Here is a 14189-nt window from a genome sequence, read left to right as displayed (position 1 = left end):
CCAAATTTCTGTATCAAATGAAGGGATATTTATCCACAGAGCATACTAATCTGTTGCACAGGAATGGAGGAAAATGCATACTTATGTTAAGGCTCATATTTATTCTTCTGATAGAGAAAACCTGCACACTTACACAGTATCTGCATTTGCATATCTGAAAGTTAATTGCTAAATTATAAATTCTATGCAGGCATCAATATCTGATGAATAGTAAGTAATCATTGTGTAATAATGCCTGAGAAAACTGGGATTTCCTGCCCTGAGAACTGTTAATTATAAAGATCTAAAACTGAAGGTTTCATAGGTAATTCAGGTTGAAAGGATTTTGGGAGGTCATCTAGTCCAGCCTCTTCCTCAAAGCAGCGTTAGTTATGAGGTCAACCATTAGACTCTGGCCCATGGTTTTTAAGGATGACTTCCTACTGCCCTCTTTTCTGTACATCGGATGGGCTGCTACGCGCCACTCAGTGCCCTAGCTAAGCATCTTCGATGGCATATTGAGCAACACACGTGTAAAATATCTGCTTGTTCTCACTACACTGCCCTACTTCTGTTGTCATGTGTGTGCACACATCACACTCCCTCACATCTCTGAATTCAAATAGAATTAGAAATACCAGTGTAAACTACTGTTAAGTAGTACTGGCATAAGGGAAACAGTTCTGTTTGGTCACTGTAAATGCTGGCTTAGCTTACTAGAGCATTTTGGTTGACTTAAACTCTCTGCTTTGTAAAGCTACTTGTGTATTAAAGGAGTTATGGTCACAGGAGTGCAATTTGTATTTGGAGCAAAAGTGGATAATATGTGATTTTTGTGTATATATATATATATATATATATGTAAGTTCTTATTTATGGAGTGAAGGAATTCATTCCACAGTCTTAAATTGGGTTCTTAAAATCTCTACCTCCTGCACAGATAAGATTAGCTTTTGTCAGCTTAGCAGAGCTCTTGACCCGTTTCCATTCCTCTACCTTAGACAGTCTCTTAAACATCCTGAGCCTACCAGATAAGGCGTAAGGCCTTAAATTTGATTTTGAATTTCTTTAGTAAGCCATTGATGAGAGAATTAAAATAATACTTTATGTACCTGTTCTTTTTAAGAAAAAATGCTTCAGTATTCACTTAGCTGAATTTGGCTTACGCCCATATATATTGCATTCTGAATGGACTGTAAAGGAGGTATGAAATGGAGTCTGACAGTTCCTCAGAAGTGGCTGAGAGCACAGCTCCTGTATGCCCTGTGTGTAGGATTTGTGAAGAAAAGTATTCTGAAGCTAATGACTGAACTGAGAACTGTGTCTTCCCAAAAAAATAAAAAATTGAATTAGGCTAGAATGTTAGTTTAGTTTTAGCAGGACTTTATACAAATGTTTGGAAATGGAAAATTTGATGCTAGTGATATTTGGCTAGAATGGATGCATCCAAGGGTTGCTTCTTTGTGGAATGGTCAGGCTCATGCTAGTCTGATGAAAGGAAATCCCCATTTCTAAGGGATTCATTGCCTTTCAGACAGGAGAAGCACCAGTTATCCAGGACCCTTTCACAGAGGAGGAAGGGCTGTAAAAACCACCAGCAGCGGTTTACAACCCAAGGGTTTTCACCATGATTGGTAGTCAGTTAACGCATAGAGAAAATGCATGCTTTTCTGAACAGCAACCAAAATGTTAATTATTATATGAAGGGCCCAGGTACAGCAAACTGCCAGGAACCTTGAGGCTGTACAGTAGCTGATTGAAATAATGTAATTCTGTTGAATGTGGCTGAATTTTGCCAATGTGGACCAGCTTGTGTCCTGGCCCTCAGCTGATACAACCAAGAAGATTGAAGAGTCAGTCTGGTCAGTGAAGAAGGATGTGATCCCAAGAAGCCTAGCCACTTCAGATTTAACAGTTAATTTTACATTACAGCGAGTCAGTTTTTCTCAGACAGATAAACTTTTCAACATTTGCCGTATACCTTGTGTTTGACAGGGCTAATGCCAAGGCCTTGTCTGTCGTGTCAGCTTCATGTTCCGCACAGCATCGCTGTTGGTGGTTTTGTTCTCCCTGTTTCTGTCCGTGCATTGCTTCTGAAGCGACTGGAGTTTGAAAGCTTGCCTTCTTACCATTTTGTGTTAGGCCATCATTGTTTGCAGAATGCTAGAAATAATTTTATTGTTGCCAAATCTGAGTTCGAGACCTAGGTTCAGATGTAAATGTGTGAACACAGCAGAGGACAATGTTTCACACTTAATTACAAATATCCTATTTGTATGATACTTTTAGGTCTACATAAGTATGAAAGAATTATTTTCATGTGGTTATATTTAATGTATCTACACATTTAGCACGCTAGAAAATGTCTGATTTAACTTGGTTTGGCATTTACATTCCCTGCCTCTGCACTGCAACTTTGTTGCAAAAAATAATGTTTCTTAAAAATATTTACTGAGCAATAAAGCTACTGACTGTGATTTTCCTTTAAAATTGAAAGTAGGAGAAATGCTGGGTGGCATTTGTGTCTTGAGAAAAGCCAGCTAGTGACAGTGTAGTCTCCTCTGCACTGACCCATCGGGGCATTCATAGAGAAAAAGTACATCTGCCTCACTGGAGGGTTTTCAATCAAATGGGAGGTCTGGGAGCACTCTCTACTACCAGACAAAGCCTTGGTAGCGACAAGCGATGCTGCCCTTTTCAAGCTTGATCTTCTACTTTTTATATCTGCAGGGTCTTAGATTGTAAATATTTGAAATTAAGTCCTACCTTTGTGGCATCTTGATGTGTGCAGGGATTTTAAAAGTTTGTATCTGAGCAGGTGAAGGATAGGGCTTATCTCTGGATTTATACAGGCTGCATTCAGAATATCATTAAATTGGGTTCAACTTTGGATAAGCATGGCACCATGCCACCTCCACCGGTAAGCTTAGTCTGGCTGGGAGCACGGGATGGATGGAGTAGCAGCATCCTTTGTTGTCTGGGCTCTGTATGAAAACTGCATAAAGGAACATGAAACCAGGAAAACCTTTAAACCAACCACATAACTTGCTTTCCCCCAAAGTTAGAATAGAATACCACAGGTACTTCAGTTATCGGGGAATGATTCTGAATTCATATATCATCTTAGCTGTTAACAATTGCAAAACTAGGGCTTTGCATTGTTTTCTCTCTGAAATAAAGAAAAAATAGGTAATTTACATTGAATTTTATAAATTTCAGTTAGCCAAATGAAACTGAGCTTTTGAAATCTAATGTCTGGGATTTGACAGCGCAATATCAAATATCCTTTTGCCAGGTACAGATATCACTTAACCTAAGAATTATGTTGCATTTTTTCCTCTTTGTCTCTTCCTAAGACATGAAGAGGATAGAATGGGTAAGGAGTATAGAAATGTGACACAACTTTGTTTGTCAGCATATATGAGACTCTTGAAGCTTTGTCATTAATAAGTATGTCTAAAAGTGGACTTTACCAAAACATTTATTCAAAAAAGTTCAAATGCATATTTTTGAAAAGCTATGGCTGCCACATATTCCAAATAATAAAAAAGCAAATTGCACTGTGTGCAAGGAGGTTGAGTAGCAATTACTGCGTGAATCCTAATTTTTATGAATGAATGACTGAAACTCCCTGCCATAACACTGTGATTAACGTAGGGATTTTAGTTATTACATTTTAATTAGGTTATATATTCTTTTAAATAAGAGGTCAATATTTTGCTTGTTACTCTTCAATTGACTGAATTTACACATCCTGTCTCGATAGGTCACTATCATTACACTGCCACTAAACTATTTATAGAGACGTTATTTTAGAGATTAATCCAACTTGAGAAGACTTCTTTTGCAGAAATGATATTACATATTACAAAGGATGATGCCAGTCCATGTATCCCATCCAGAAACGTTAATGCAATAAAAGATTATGGTTGTGCTACTGGTTTTATGAATGCAATTTCACCCAGAATAATATTCTAAATGGATTTTGTTACAGTCAAATTAATTTGAAAGAACCGGCTATCTTAAATACAAATTTTACTGCATCTTTTATGTATCTTTTTATTGGGTATACGAATATGAGTTGAATATGAGACTTGTTTGAAAGGAATACATTGTGTAACTTGAATGTGCTACTGGGGTAAAATTTTAGCTCTTGCTCAAAATCTCAGCAAATAATCTGCTTAGGCTGTAGAAGAAACTATATAGCTATGCTGTAGCTTTTGGGCTGCAGCAGTGTCTTTACTTATGTCCGTATGTTTTGTATAACTACTTTGCTTATGCTGGTACACATCTGAAATGATCATCACCTGATCATTGATAAGCACCGTGCACAGAGTTGGTTTCTGTGCAGGATGTGATGCATCTTCTGTGTTAAGGTCAGCAATGTCGGGGTGTGCAGACAGCACACTGCCTGCACACCACACTCACACCATCCCTTACCCCTGCCTGCAGTCTCTGGATGCTGTGGGGGCTGTGTGGAGACAGGATCCCATAAATATCCCACATTTGCAGGACTAGATCTGGCCTCCTGGCTACAGCAGAGCACTTGGTGTCTTAGCATTGCAGAAGCTTCTCAGTCTTATGACTGAAGTTCCCATCAATGCAATCTCCCTTCTTCTTGAAACCACCTTTTGTATAAAAATAGCCCAAATTTTTGGACTCAGCTTAATCTCTTTAGGTATAGTCAACCTTCTGAGCAGACATGGATTTTTTTATTATTCTTCTGTTTGGTTTCCTCAAGTCTCAGGACAGCGTAGAACAAACTGTCACCCTCTTTTCCCTGTCCAGCTGTTGGCAGCTTGAAGGGAGGTCACACCAAAAACTGGTGATAGTTAGAGAATGCTGTTGGTTGTGCACAAGAGGGAGACCTCAAGGGTGTCACCCTCCAAGAAAGTAATGGGAGCCCATCTGCTTGAGTAGCTTAAAATGAAGTTGGATAAAACAGAATGTACTGCTGGGAAAAATCCCTTGTTAACAAGGCATGATGCTCTGACGCCCGTGGGGTTTTATCAGTCTCAAATTTTTGTGGCCTATGTTGTAACATGAGTTTTCCTCTGTCTTTTTTTTGTGTGTGTCTGTCTGTCTGTATCTTTTTTATAGTATTTTCTTTTTCTTCAGAAAGATGCAAGTGACTTTTCTTGAGACTTCCTTTTTAATACCAGGAGTTCCCCTTTGTGTGAGGTTTGCTTCTCTTCTTCTAAACAGTCACATTGTTTTTTTCTTACATTTTCCTATTTTGTTTGGAAAGCTGGATGTTCTCTGAATTCTTACCTTTACAGGTGAAAGACAGAAATTGCATAGATATATAGTAAATAGAATTTAGAAGGACATTCTGTTATGTCTTACATATCCCAGGCAATTTAAGGAACCTTACTTAATATTCATAATTGTCTGCCTGCAAAGAAGGTATTAGTGTGGTAGAAATCAGGATTCTGGATTCTTGAAACTTGCGTCTTGGCCTTTCCATTCTTTTCAGCCTGTTCAATAAATAAAGTTGTAGCTGGACCATTCTTTAATTTTAACTCGGGCATGTATTCATCTGCAAATAATTATTTATTCCATACATTCCTTTGATATCTGGCTTAAAGAAATACTTAGTGTATTGGGTAATTTTAAAAAAAAGTTTTCTCTAAAAACTAAAAATAATTAAAAAAAAACAACCCAAGGAGTCCAGTCATATCATCTTGGTTAGAAATGCTTCAGTGCCGGGGAGAAGCTCCTGCTCTGTGTGAGCGCTCTCTGGAACCACAAGCAGCACTGCTGTGGTATTTGAGCAGTGAAATTTGGCTTTTTATTACACTGAAAGGCTGGGCTAATTCTTAACAATTTGTCAATCTGTGTGACTATCCTGCTTTGACGACCTGAGCTAGTGCTTCTGCATGGCTCTAGCCCGTTCTGGAACTGTACAAACTCACTCAAAGGGGTCTCACCTCTCACTCAACCAATATTATATTGCGTTGACCTATGTTTAGTTACGTGTTTTGGATTTGAGTTTATTTTAGTTGAAATATTACTCTGTAACTTGTGTGTGCCTACCATAATACTGTCTGTCATTTTCATTTGTATGCCCTTTCTTTGGCTTTAACTAAGCCCTGTAGGCTTTGGAATGGAAGGATTAAAAATAACAATAGCAAATAAAAAGCATATTTTTATTTTCAGTGTTGCTAGGTACCTCATTCTATGTACCTCATTTATTATTTGCTAGATAGCTATAGGCATACCAGCACCTTGTTGAAGGAATGAACAGAAAATATTAAAACAGTGATTATAATCTAAAATCCAAATTAAACAGGCCGTTATAATTACTGCTTTTATGTCATTTCTCTATATTTTGTAGGTGCCATCATATCCTTGACTACCTTTATTTGCTACAGTTCTATAGTTAACAGCTATAATGAAGAGGATTTAGCTGTAATTTAAATGTTCCCCTTGAAACTCATGTGTATCCTGTGAGTGAGAGAACTGTGCTGTACAACATACTCTACTGCAGGGCATCTTCACTCAGAGGACCACCTGGTCCAGTGTCAATTCAAGTCAATGAAAAGACTCAACTGACTGCCAGCAGGCTTTGGATAAGGATGTGTAAAATGGGGTTAGGCAGAAAGATAAACAGGAGATGCTACATTCCAGGCTATAGTTGCACTGTATGTGCATCAAATGGGGAGAGGTGCTGGGAACACATTCTATCTGCTTGAAGATATTGTTTGGAGGATAGATGGCTGATAGACAGCTATGGATCAGAAGGACTCAGAAGATGTAACCTCTTGATTTACATCTAATTTTCCATGTACAAACTGACTAGAGGCTAGAAACATTATCTGCTTCTCTAAGTGGTTACAAGATATCACCTAGAGACATTTTACTTTTTTCCCCTCCATCTCTCCTATTCCCCTTCTTCTTTAATTATGCTAGGAGGCTACCTATTCCTTCAAAGTTTGAAAACTTTAAAAAGAACAAGATTTCTGTAACTTCTTTCCCCCTGGTTGCCCTTTCCCTTCCTTCTTTATCAGAGTGATTGGCCCCACCGTAACTGGGAGTTCTGATGATTATTGTTTAGACTGAAACCACAAATTCATTGGACTGTGTGTCTTTATATTTTGATCTACTTAAAATGTTTTGTTTAGAATTTTAAAGTAGTTTATGCAAAGGAAAATCTATGTATGCCTGGGTGGCTGGGTACATTTGTATTTGTATACCTAGAGTTTGTGAGTATCAGTGAAATGGAAAGGAACTCTGTGCAGAATTTACCCAAAATCAGCTTAGAATTTTTGATGTAATGTCTAGATACTGGAAATTAATTTGCTGAGTTAAAAATTAATCACCTTATGATTTAGTCTCAGAATAATTTAATTTTAGGTAAAACCTGTGAGTATTCTCTCGTAAATATATCCAGCACTATCACTTTCTTAGAAACAAGCATTGTCCATGTTGATTTTGTTTACTATTCATAATGATTCTGCAGACTTTCTTGTTAAATTTAGTTTTTCATAAATCTCTCAGATAAAACTTACATAGGCCTGGAGGAATCAGTAGACATAATTTTGCTCACAAAGACCTCAGTGACAGCGATGTTTGTTGTTTTCTAGACTATTTTGCTATTGTTGATATGAAAATCACTTTGATTTGTATCGTTACAGCATCATGGACTGTGGCAATGTGGAGCTCTATGAACAAATATAAAAAAACCTAATATGTTAAGCTCGTTTTCTCTCCTGGATTATAAGGGCTTTCAGACAGGAACTTTCTTTTCCTATTGTGTCTAACCAAAGGTCTCAAACCTTTTGATCCCTTTTCTCCATGAATATTAATAATGAGAAATAAGATTAATGTAATAATTGTAGATAAGTAGTAGTAGTTGACTAAATACTCCCCCTTATATTGACGTGTTCTCATTTCTCCTAGTGTTTTGTTAAATAGTGTCCGGTTCTTCTGACACTACATTATTTACTTAGCGTTTGTGGTAGATCCTCTTCCTCTTAGTAACAGGCACAGTCAAGAGACAGAAATCTAGTTCATTCCTAGAAGGAGGACATCACCTACTTTATGGAAAAGATACCACGCTCTTTTTTCTTAGGCCACAGTCTCTCATGTTGTCACTGAGTATTCATTTGTACTATGCATCACCAAAGTTCCTTTCACTGTAATGTACTGTCATCAATGTGCATTGGAATGGATAAGCTGAAGAAATGTAAGTGAAGAGCTTTCAAGTAGTGAGAAACAATGTAGGTATATAGGGGGCAAGTGTCCCTGTGCACCGAAACAGATAAATTTGCTGAATCTCTGCGTACCAAATTTCAGAGTTGTCTTTAAGCCCTTGTTGTGATCTATGAGAGTCAGCGTTCTCATGCTACTTACTGCTGTAGATGTGGTATATTAACTTGCCAAGAAATGGGCTTTTTAAACTGTGAGCAAGTTAAGAATGTAACAGCCTGTTTGAAAAAAGAGAAGCAAGAAACACCATGAAATCCATTAATGTATTTGTTCTGTTACTCTAATTTAGTTGGGTAGTTGGAAAAAAATCTGAGAAAGGAAGTAAATTCAAGCATTAAACACTAGCCCTAGTGTTCCAGAACTGCAAGATTATAGAGATTGTTCTGTTCCGTGAGAATGCTAAAAAGTGTTCTGGGATCTCATGTACAAAACACCAGTTTACATCATTCTCTGTTAGATCCAGAGATATAATGCCTTTATTTTCTCATTTTCCTTTACCGCTGCCTTCCAGCATTCACTTTACTTGAATGCCGGGCATTTTATCTGTCTGTGGTATGGAGAGGGATGAATTTTAGTATTTTGATTTTGAAACCTTCTTACAATGGTGGTCCCTCACAATGCTGGTCACGGATTCCTGACACTACACTGCAAAAAGTACTGAAACCTTTCTTGCTGCTTTAATTGTAAATGCATATGTACCTGTATTTTATATATATATTTTATATGTACCAGTCCCACAGGCAAGTTGGAGACTGAAAGAGAAAGGAGGTTGCATTAGTGTTCACCTCTAGCAGCAGCAGCCTGTGCAGAGACATCGCTAGAAAAGCATGAGACACTTGAACTGCTGTTGCCCATACTCTGCCTGTTCTGTGAATAAATAGGTTGTCAACATAGCACTTTAAACAAGCATTTTCTTCTTTCTTAACCTAGCTTTTTGACATTTTCCATTAGGCATACTGTCATAGAAAAGATGAGTAGCATGAAGGGCCCTTTTCTGTGCTGTGGCTGAGAGCATCATACCATGGTGGATTACTTCTTAAGGTTAGATATTGATAGCCCTTCCCTCTGTGACTACCTTACTCTCTCTTTGACTACCTTACTCTGTGAGGGAATACATAAGACAGCCAGGAGGTAATACACTGTGCAGTGTGAGCTAGGACTGGAGAATGAAAGCAAGCTTTAACAATGCACTTTTAGTGTCAGGATATGCTTCGCACAGTGTGCGTTTCCAGCAAAGTCCATATGTCTAGCTGTGAGCACTGAGCATCTGCTGAGTCTCGGAAGGCTCCTCAGTTAGGCACTTTGTACTTTGTGCACTGTCAAACCTGCTGAAGTGCATCAAGGCGCATTAGCCACATGCAAATGTTGTGTGTGTGGAGGTTGCTCATCAGCACTAATCACTGCACACGTGCATGTGTACTGATATTTAAATGCACTGCCTAAATACAAACTTTTTTAGAATAAAACTTGTTAGTAATAGACCAAAATGGAGCTCCATTGTCTAGTTGGTCAACAGGCTGTTAGAACAAATTTTGGTCTAACAGACTATAATGCTATGTACATATTTGTCCAGCATAAAGCCAACTGTGTGTTTATAGTCACAATTAGTATTTTTTCTCATTTAAAACAAATAGTTTGTCCTACAGTATGATGCCTCCCCTCAAACATTATCATTTTGGTCATTCAAACAACCTGACAAGTGAAAGAGATAAAATAAATGCCTTGAAAATATATTATCTGTGCTGCAAAAGTAAATGCAATTTTTTGTAGCTAAGATATGCAATGCCAAAATAACCAAACAGTTAAGTGAAGGGACCCTGTATTTTTTTAATACACAACAGCATTGAAATAAAACTTCTAGGTCTTGTTTCTATCTGCTGATAGCTTTCTATGTAAAATTAACTGAATGGTCTTGGATCTGTTCACAGAGGTTTGGTATCTTACTCTACAGAGTATTGGTGGAGAACAAGCTGCTGTGCCAGTGCTAGAAACAATGCAAGTTCAGGCACCTTGGTAGGACAATGCACAGGAACTTTGGTTGCTGTTATCTATAAAGAAACTTTTCTGTGGAACAGCTGAGGTCTCAGAGGTCTCAGTCCAGCACCTTCCACAAGACCAGCATTCATTTAAAAAAAAAAAAAGTAAAGGAAACTTTCAGAATTACATCAAAAATTAATGTGGCTGTGAACTGCTTAGTCCTATTAACATTGAATTAATCACTATGAATGTATCAGGCAACAACCCAATGAGGAAAAGTAAAAGTGAATGCATACATTTTTGTCATACCAGTTGTATGAGTACCAGGAATAGAAAGCAGCTTGCTTTCCCAACTTGGACACTCCTGCAGCAGTGTGAAAACCAGTATGGGGTCAGAGGAACTTCTCTCTAACATCACCTGGCTACAGTAAAGGCAGCTGGGAGGCAGAGGAAGAGGCAAACTCATAGCTGTGGCTTTCTGAACAGCTTTGTTGAAACACACAGGCAGTCTAAATTAGTGATTTCTGGAAGGCTGTTCAACCTTTCAGCACTAGTGTGAAGGCTGTGCAGTTTGACAGTTGCCTCTATTGCTGGTCACCTGCAGAGGCCAAGGGACACAAAAGCAACATACTGTGCTCTTAGTCTTTCTCCAGTGCTGCACATCTGAAGTGGTGCTGCTCAGACAAAGAAAATATTTTTATTCACTTTCAGGATATTTCTCACTCCTGCCTTCCTCACTCACAGCTGGTGAAAAGTGTCCACACTCTTACCCATTAGTTCCTTGGTGCTCTTAAAGTGCCTGGGGAAGGGAATGGAATACTTAATTAGTCACAGCTTGGGGTCACAGTGGCAGATGCATAGGACTAACCCATCCAGTTGCAGATCTTGATGCTGACAGTGACCCATCACTGCTGGTGGAGGGGAAAATGAGAGACCATAAAGCTTGTGAGCTGTTTTGAGATTAAATTTTTTGCCCAATACCAACAGCAATGAGATTAATTATTCCACGTTCTCTGGTGGTTGTAGAGATGGCAGGATTAGACTGTATTGACAACCCGAACAAGAGAGTTTGTCAGTGATTGGGATCCAATATCTATTGTCAGTATGGTAACACAGCCTTCTCCTCCTGCTTAGACTAATGAAAAGGTGCTATGAGAGGTCTGGTGCAGGACTCTCAAAACGTCTGTCACTTACACAGGCAAATACACATGCTTGTGCGGATTAGGTGTTGATGGATTTGTTTGTATATACCAAGGCTGGAATTTGGGTTTCTTACCCATTTTCATAATGACTATTCGGTAAGATACAGTAGTGCCTCCTGAGACTCATTTAGTTTCAGGAAAAAACCGTCACGGTTTTCTATTACCTATGGACATTTTGTCAGAACATATAAGCACCTTAGCTAATTAATATTTTTGTTCCTAATTCAGCTCTTGCTGTACAATAAGCCACGTCATATCCATAGTCAATTCAAAACATACATATTTTGTGGGATATCTATTCTAAGGTGCCTTTCAGAAAGCATGAAATGTTATGTCATAATGTAAGTAAACAGTGTTAAATAAGTAGATCTTTTAAAATTACTGTTAAAGAAGGAAAATAGTTTCAAAACTACTTATTTAAAATTTGTGTTTAGAGAAGCTCTGGAGAACTAGGCAATACACAATACAAAAGGCACTCTGCATGCCTGTTGAAGAAGACATTCTCCCTCATATATGTGTATCACACACATACAGTGGGGGGAAATAACGGACTGTGATCTTCTGTCGGCAGACTGTAATTTCTGCTAACTCAAGAACCTTTACAGGGTTCTTAAAACGTGCTATGGCTGATGGTAGTACTTCTCCTGCCTTTTGGCTTGAGTTAAATCCCCATTTCTCTGAGGCATCCCCTTTCTTTACCCTCCTCCACCCAGGGCTGTGGCTCTGGGCCAGGAGAGTGTTCGTCCCACCAGCAGGAATGAGCCTTTTTGTCTGCACAGTAATATTGTCAGAAGTCTGAGTGGCAGTGTGAATGAGTGCGTCTTGTACTTATCTTCTCCGTTTCTTCAACCAGATGGCTGCCCTGATTTGTGCAATGGCAATGGGAGATGCACGCTGGGTCAGAACAGCTGGCAGTGTGTCTGCCAGACCGGCTGGAGGGGGCCTGGATGCAACGTTGCCATGGAAACTGCATGTGCCGATAACAAGGATAACGAGGGAGGTGAGCAAAAGTCTTTCAATTCCCAGTCCCTAAAGAACAGAGGGTTATACACACTTTCTTCGTGAGTCATTTTCCTTCAGAAAGACTTCAGCTGTCATTGTTGTCAAGTGTTGTTGTTACATTTCTTTTGAAACAAATGAGTCTCAGCGAGCTGTGGCCTTCTGGAGAGACGTGGTGACCCACAACGCCTGCGTCGGGAGCAAACAGGCAGTCTCAGTCCCACTCCACATCCCAATGAAGCCCATGGTGGAGAGCATGGCCCAGCAGACCAGAACTTTCTCCTGTGGGCTCTTGGTGCATGTGAATTGCGAAACAACTTACTGTGCCTGTGTGCACAAGCATAGAGGCCGATTGAGTAGGGTATTTAGCAATATTTTTTCTGCTCTGTGCTAGAGGCCAGGGTCATGCTCTCACGTACACAGCCTGTGTAAATGGTTGCAACTTGCAATCATATTGCACAGTTCATGTCCCAGACTTTAAAGGGCTGAGTGAGGTGTGCTGAACAGTCGTATATGGTAAGACCCTGAGATCCCAGTTCAATTTTCCCTCTCCTTTATCAGCCATATCCCTATTAAATATAGAATTTGTGTTCTGTGTTTACTTTCAAAGATGGCTTTAGTTCATCTTGTTTTGTAGAGCCTTCCATGGTGTATTAGGCTTTGCTGGGCTGGAAGCAGTTCTGAGAAGTTATGCCATCTAAATAGGATTGCTTGATCTATCTCATTCTTTTAAAGTAGCTTTCTAATACCCTCCATTACAATGTCTTTAGTAGGTCACGTAGAGTCTTTTTCATTTATTCTGCTCTTCATTAAAAGTCAAACATCAAGCACAGTTTTGAGAATCCTTCACTTTTCTTTGTCCAATAATTAACTTAAAGAGCACGTGTTGTTTGCTGATTAATAAAAGTCTTACTCATGGTATTTCCTAAAACCGCAAAGAAACATTTTGCTCGTTTAAATAGCTGCTTCTAGGGTAAAATTGTCATTAAGATGAATGCTTTAATTTTATATAAAATTTCAGGATTAGATTACATGATCTTAACCACATCCGAGTATCATCCACTAGTTTTAATCTGTAAAACCTCTCTTAGTTCCTTGTTTTCACACCTGATCAGTGCTTACAGAAATATTTTAAAAGAGCCACTGGAACTTGCTTTATAGCTCTTACTGAATTGTAAGGAGCAGAATCTAACTTCCAAATGACATTATTTGGCATTTCACTAAATAGCACGACCCACTAAACTTGTGTTAAATGCAGTGTAAGAAACTAAAAGGTAAACTGCTTAGTTTTGCAGTTTTTACAGGCTCTGAAGGAAAATTTGAAAATGTATATATAATCAGATTTTACTCTAAACAAGACCTTAGTTCCAAAAAAATTATTAGAAATACTGGAATAATTTGTTTACTTATCCAAGGCAATATTCTGCACTTGTAAAACAGGCAATGACTAGTGGGACCATTCAGCTGGTCACACTGATTTAAAAATGCAGAATTCTAAAACTTAGTTCATGAAAGGCAAATGGTAGTTCATTGAAGTCAAAGAATACATAGAATAAATATGCCGTACAACAGACATATAATATTCATCAGCATTACCATGCATGGTGCATGGTTGTTGGTTTACCATAGTGGCACCTGAAAGAAAACTGTTTGGCCTAGCCAAGAGAAAGGTAGAAAGATTAAGGGGAGAACTCTTCAGACCTTCTCAACATTTGCTTGAAGTTGTTTTTTCTAGAGGCTAGAGACATTACTGCATATTGCTTCTTGTGGGATTGTAGATAGTTTGAAAATCTCTACCTGTTCCAAGGTCCAAACAACCTG

The 14189-nt window shown here is 38.6% G+C and overlaps 1 protein-coding gene across 2 annotated transcripts in view; it reads left to right on the top strand.

The window, feature by feature from the left end:
* TENM2 (teneurin transmembrane protein 2) overlaps positions 1-14189 on the top strand; it is a 699068-nt gene that overhangs the window by 632084 nt on the left and 52795 nt on the right. For both annotated transcript variants that reach the window (XM_064458951.1, XM_064458950.1), the window contains one exon: positions 12223-12369. In XM_064458951.1, coding sequence (XP_064315021.1) covers positions 12223-12369 — 147 coding nt within the window. The remainder of the gene's footprint in view (positions 1-12222; positions 12370-14189) is intronic.

Source organism: Phalacrocorax carbo, chromosome 8 (assembly GCF_963921805.1).
Source record: "Phalacrocorax carbo chromosome 8, bPhaCar2.1, whole genome shotgun sequence".
Lineage (NCBI taxonomy): Eukaryota > Metazoa > Chordata > Aves > Suliformes > Phalacrocoracidae > Phalacrocorax > Phalacrocorax carbo.
Note: the sequence above shows the minus strand (reverse complement) of the source record. Positions and strands in the feature narration are given on the sequence as shown.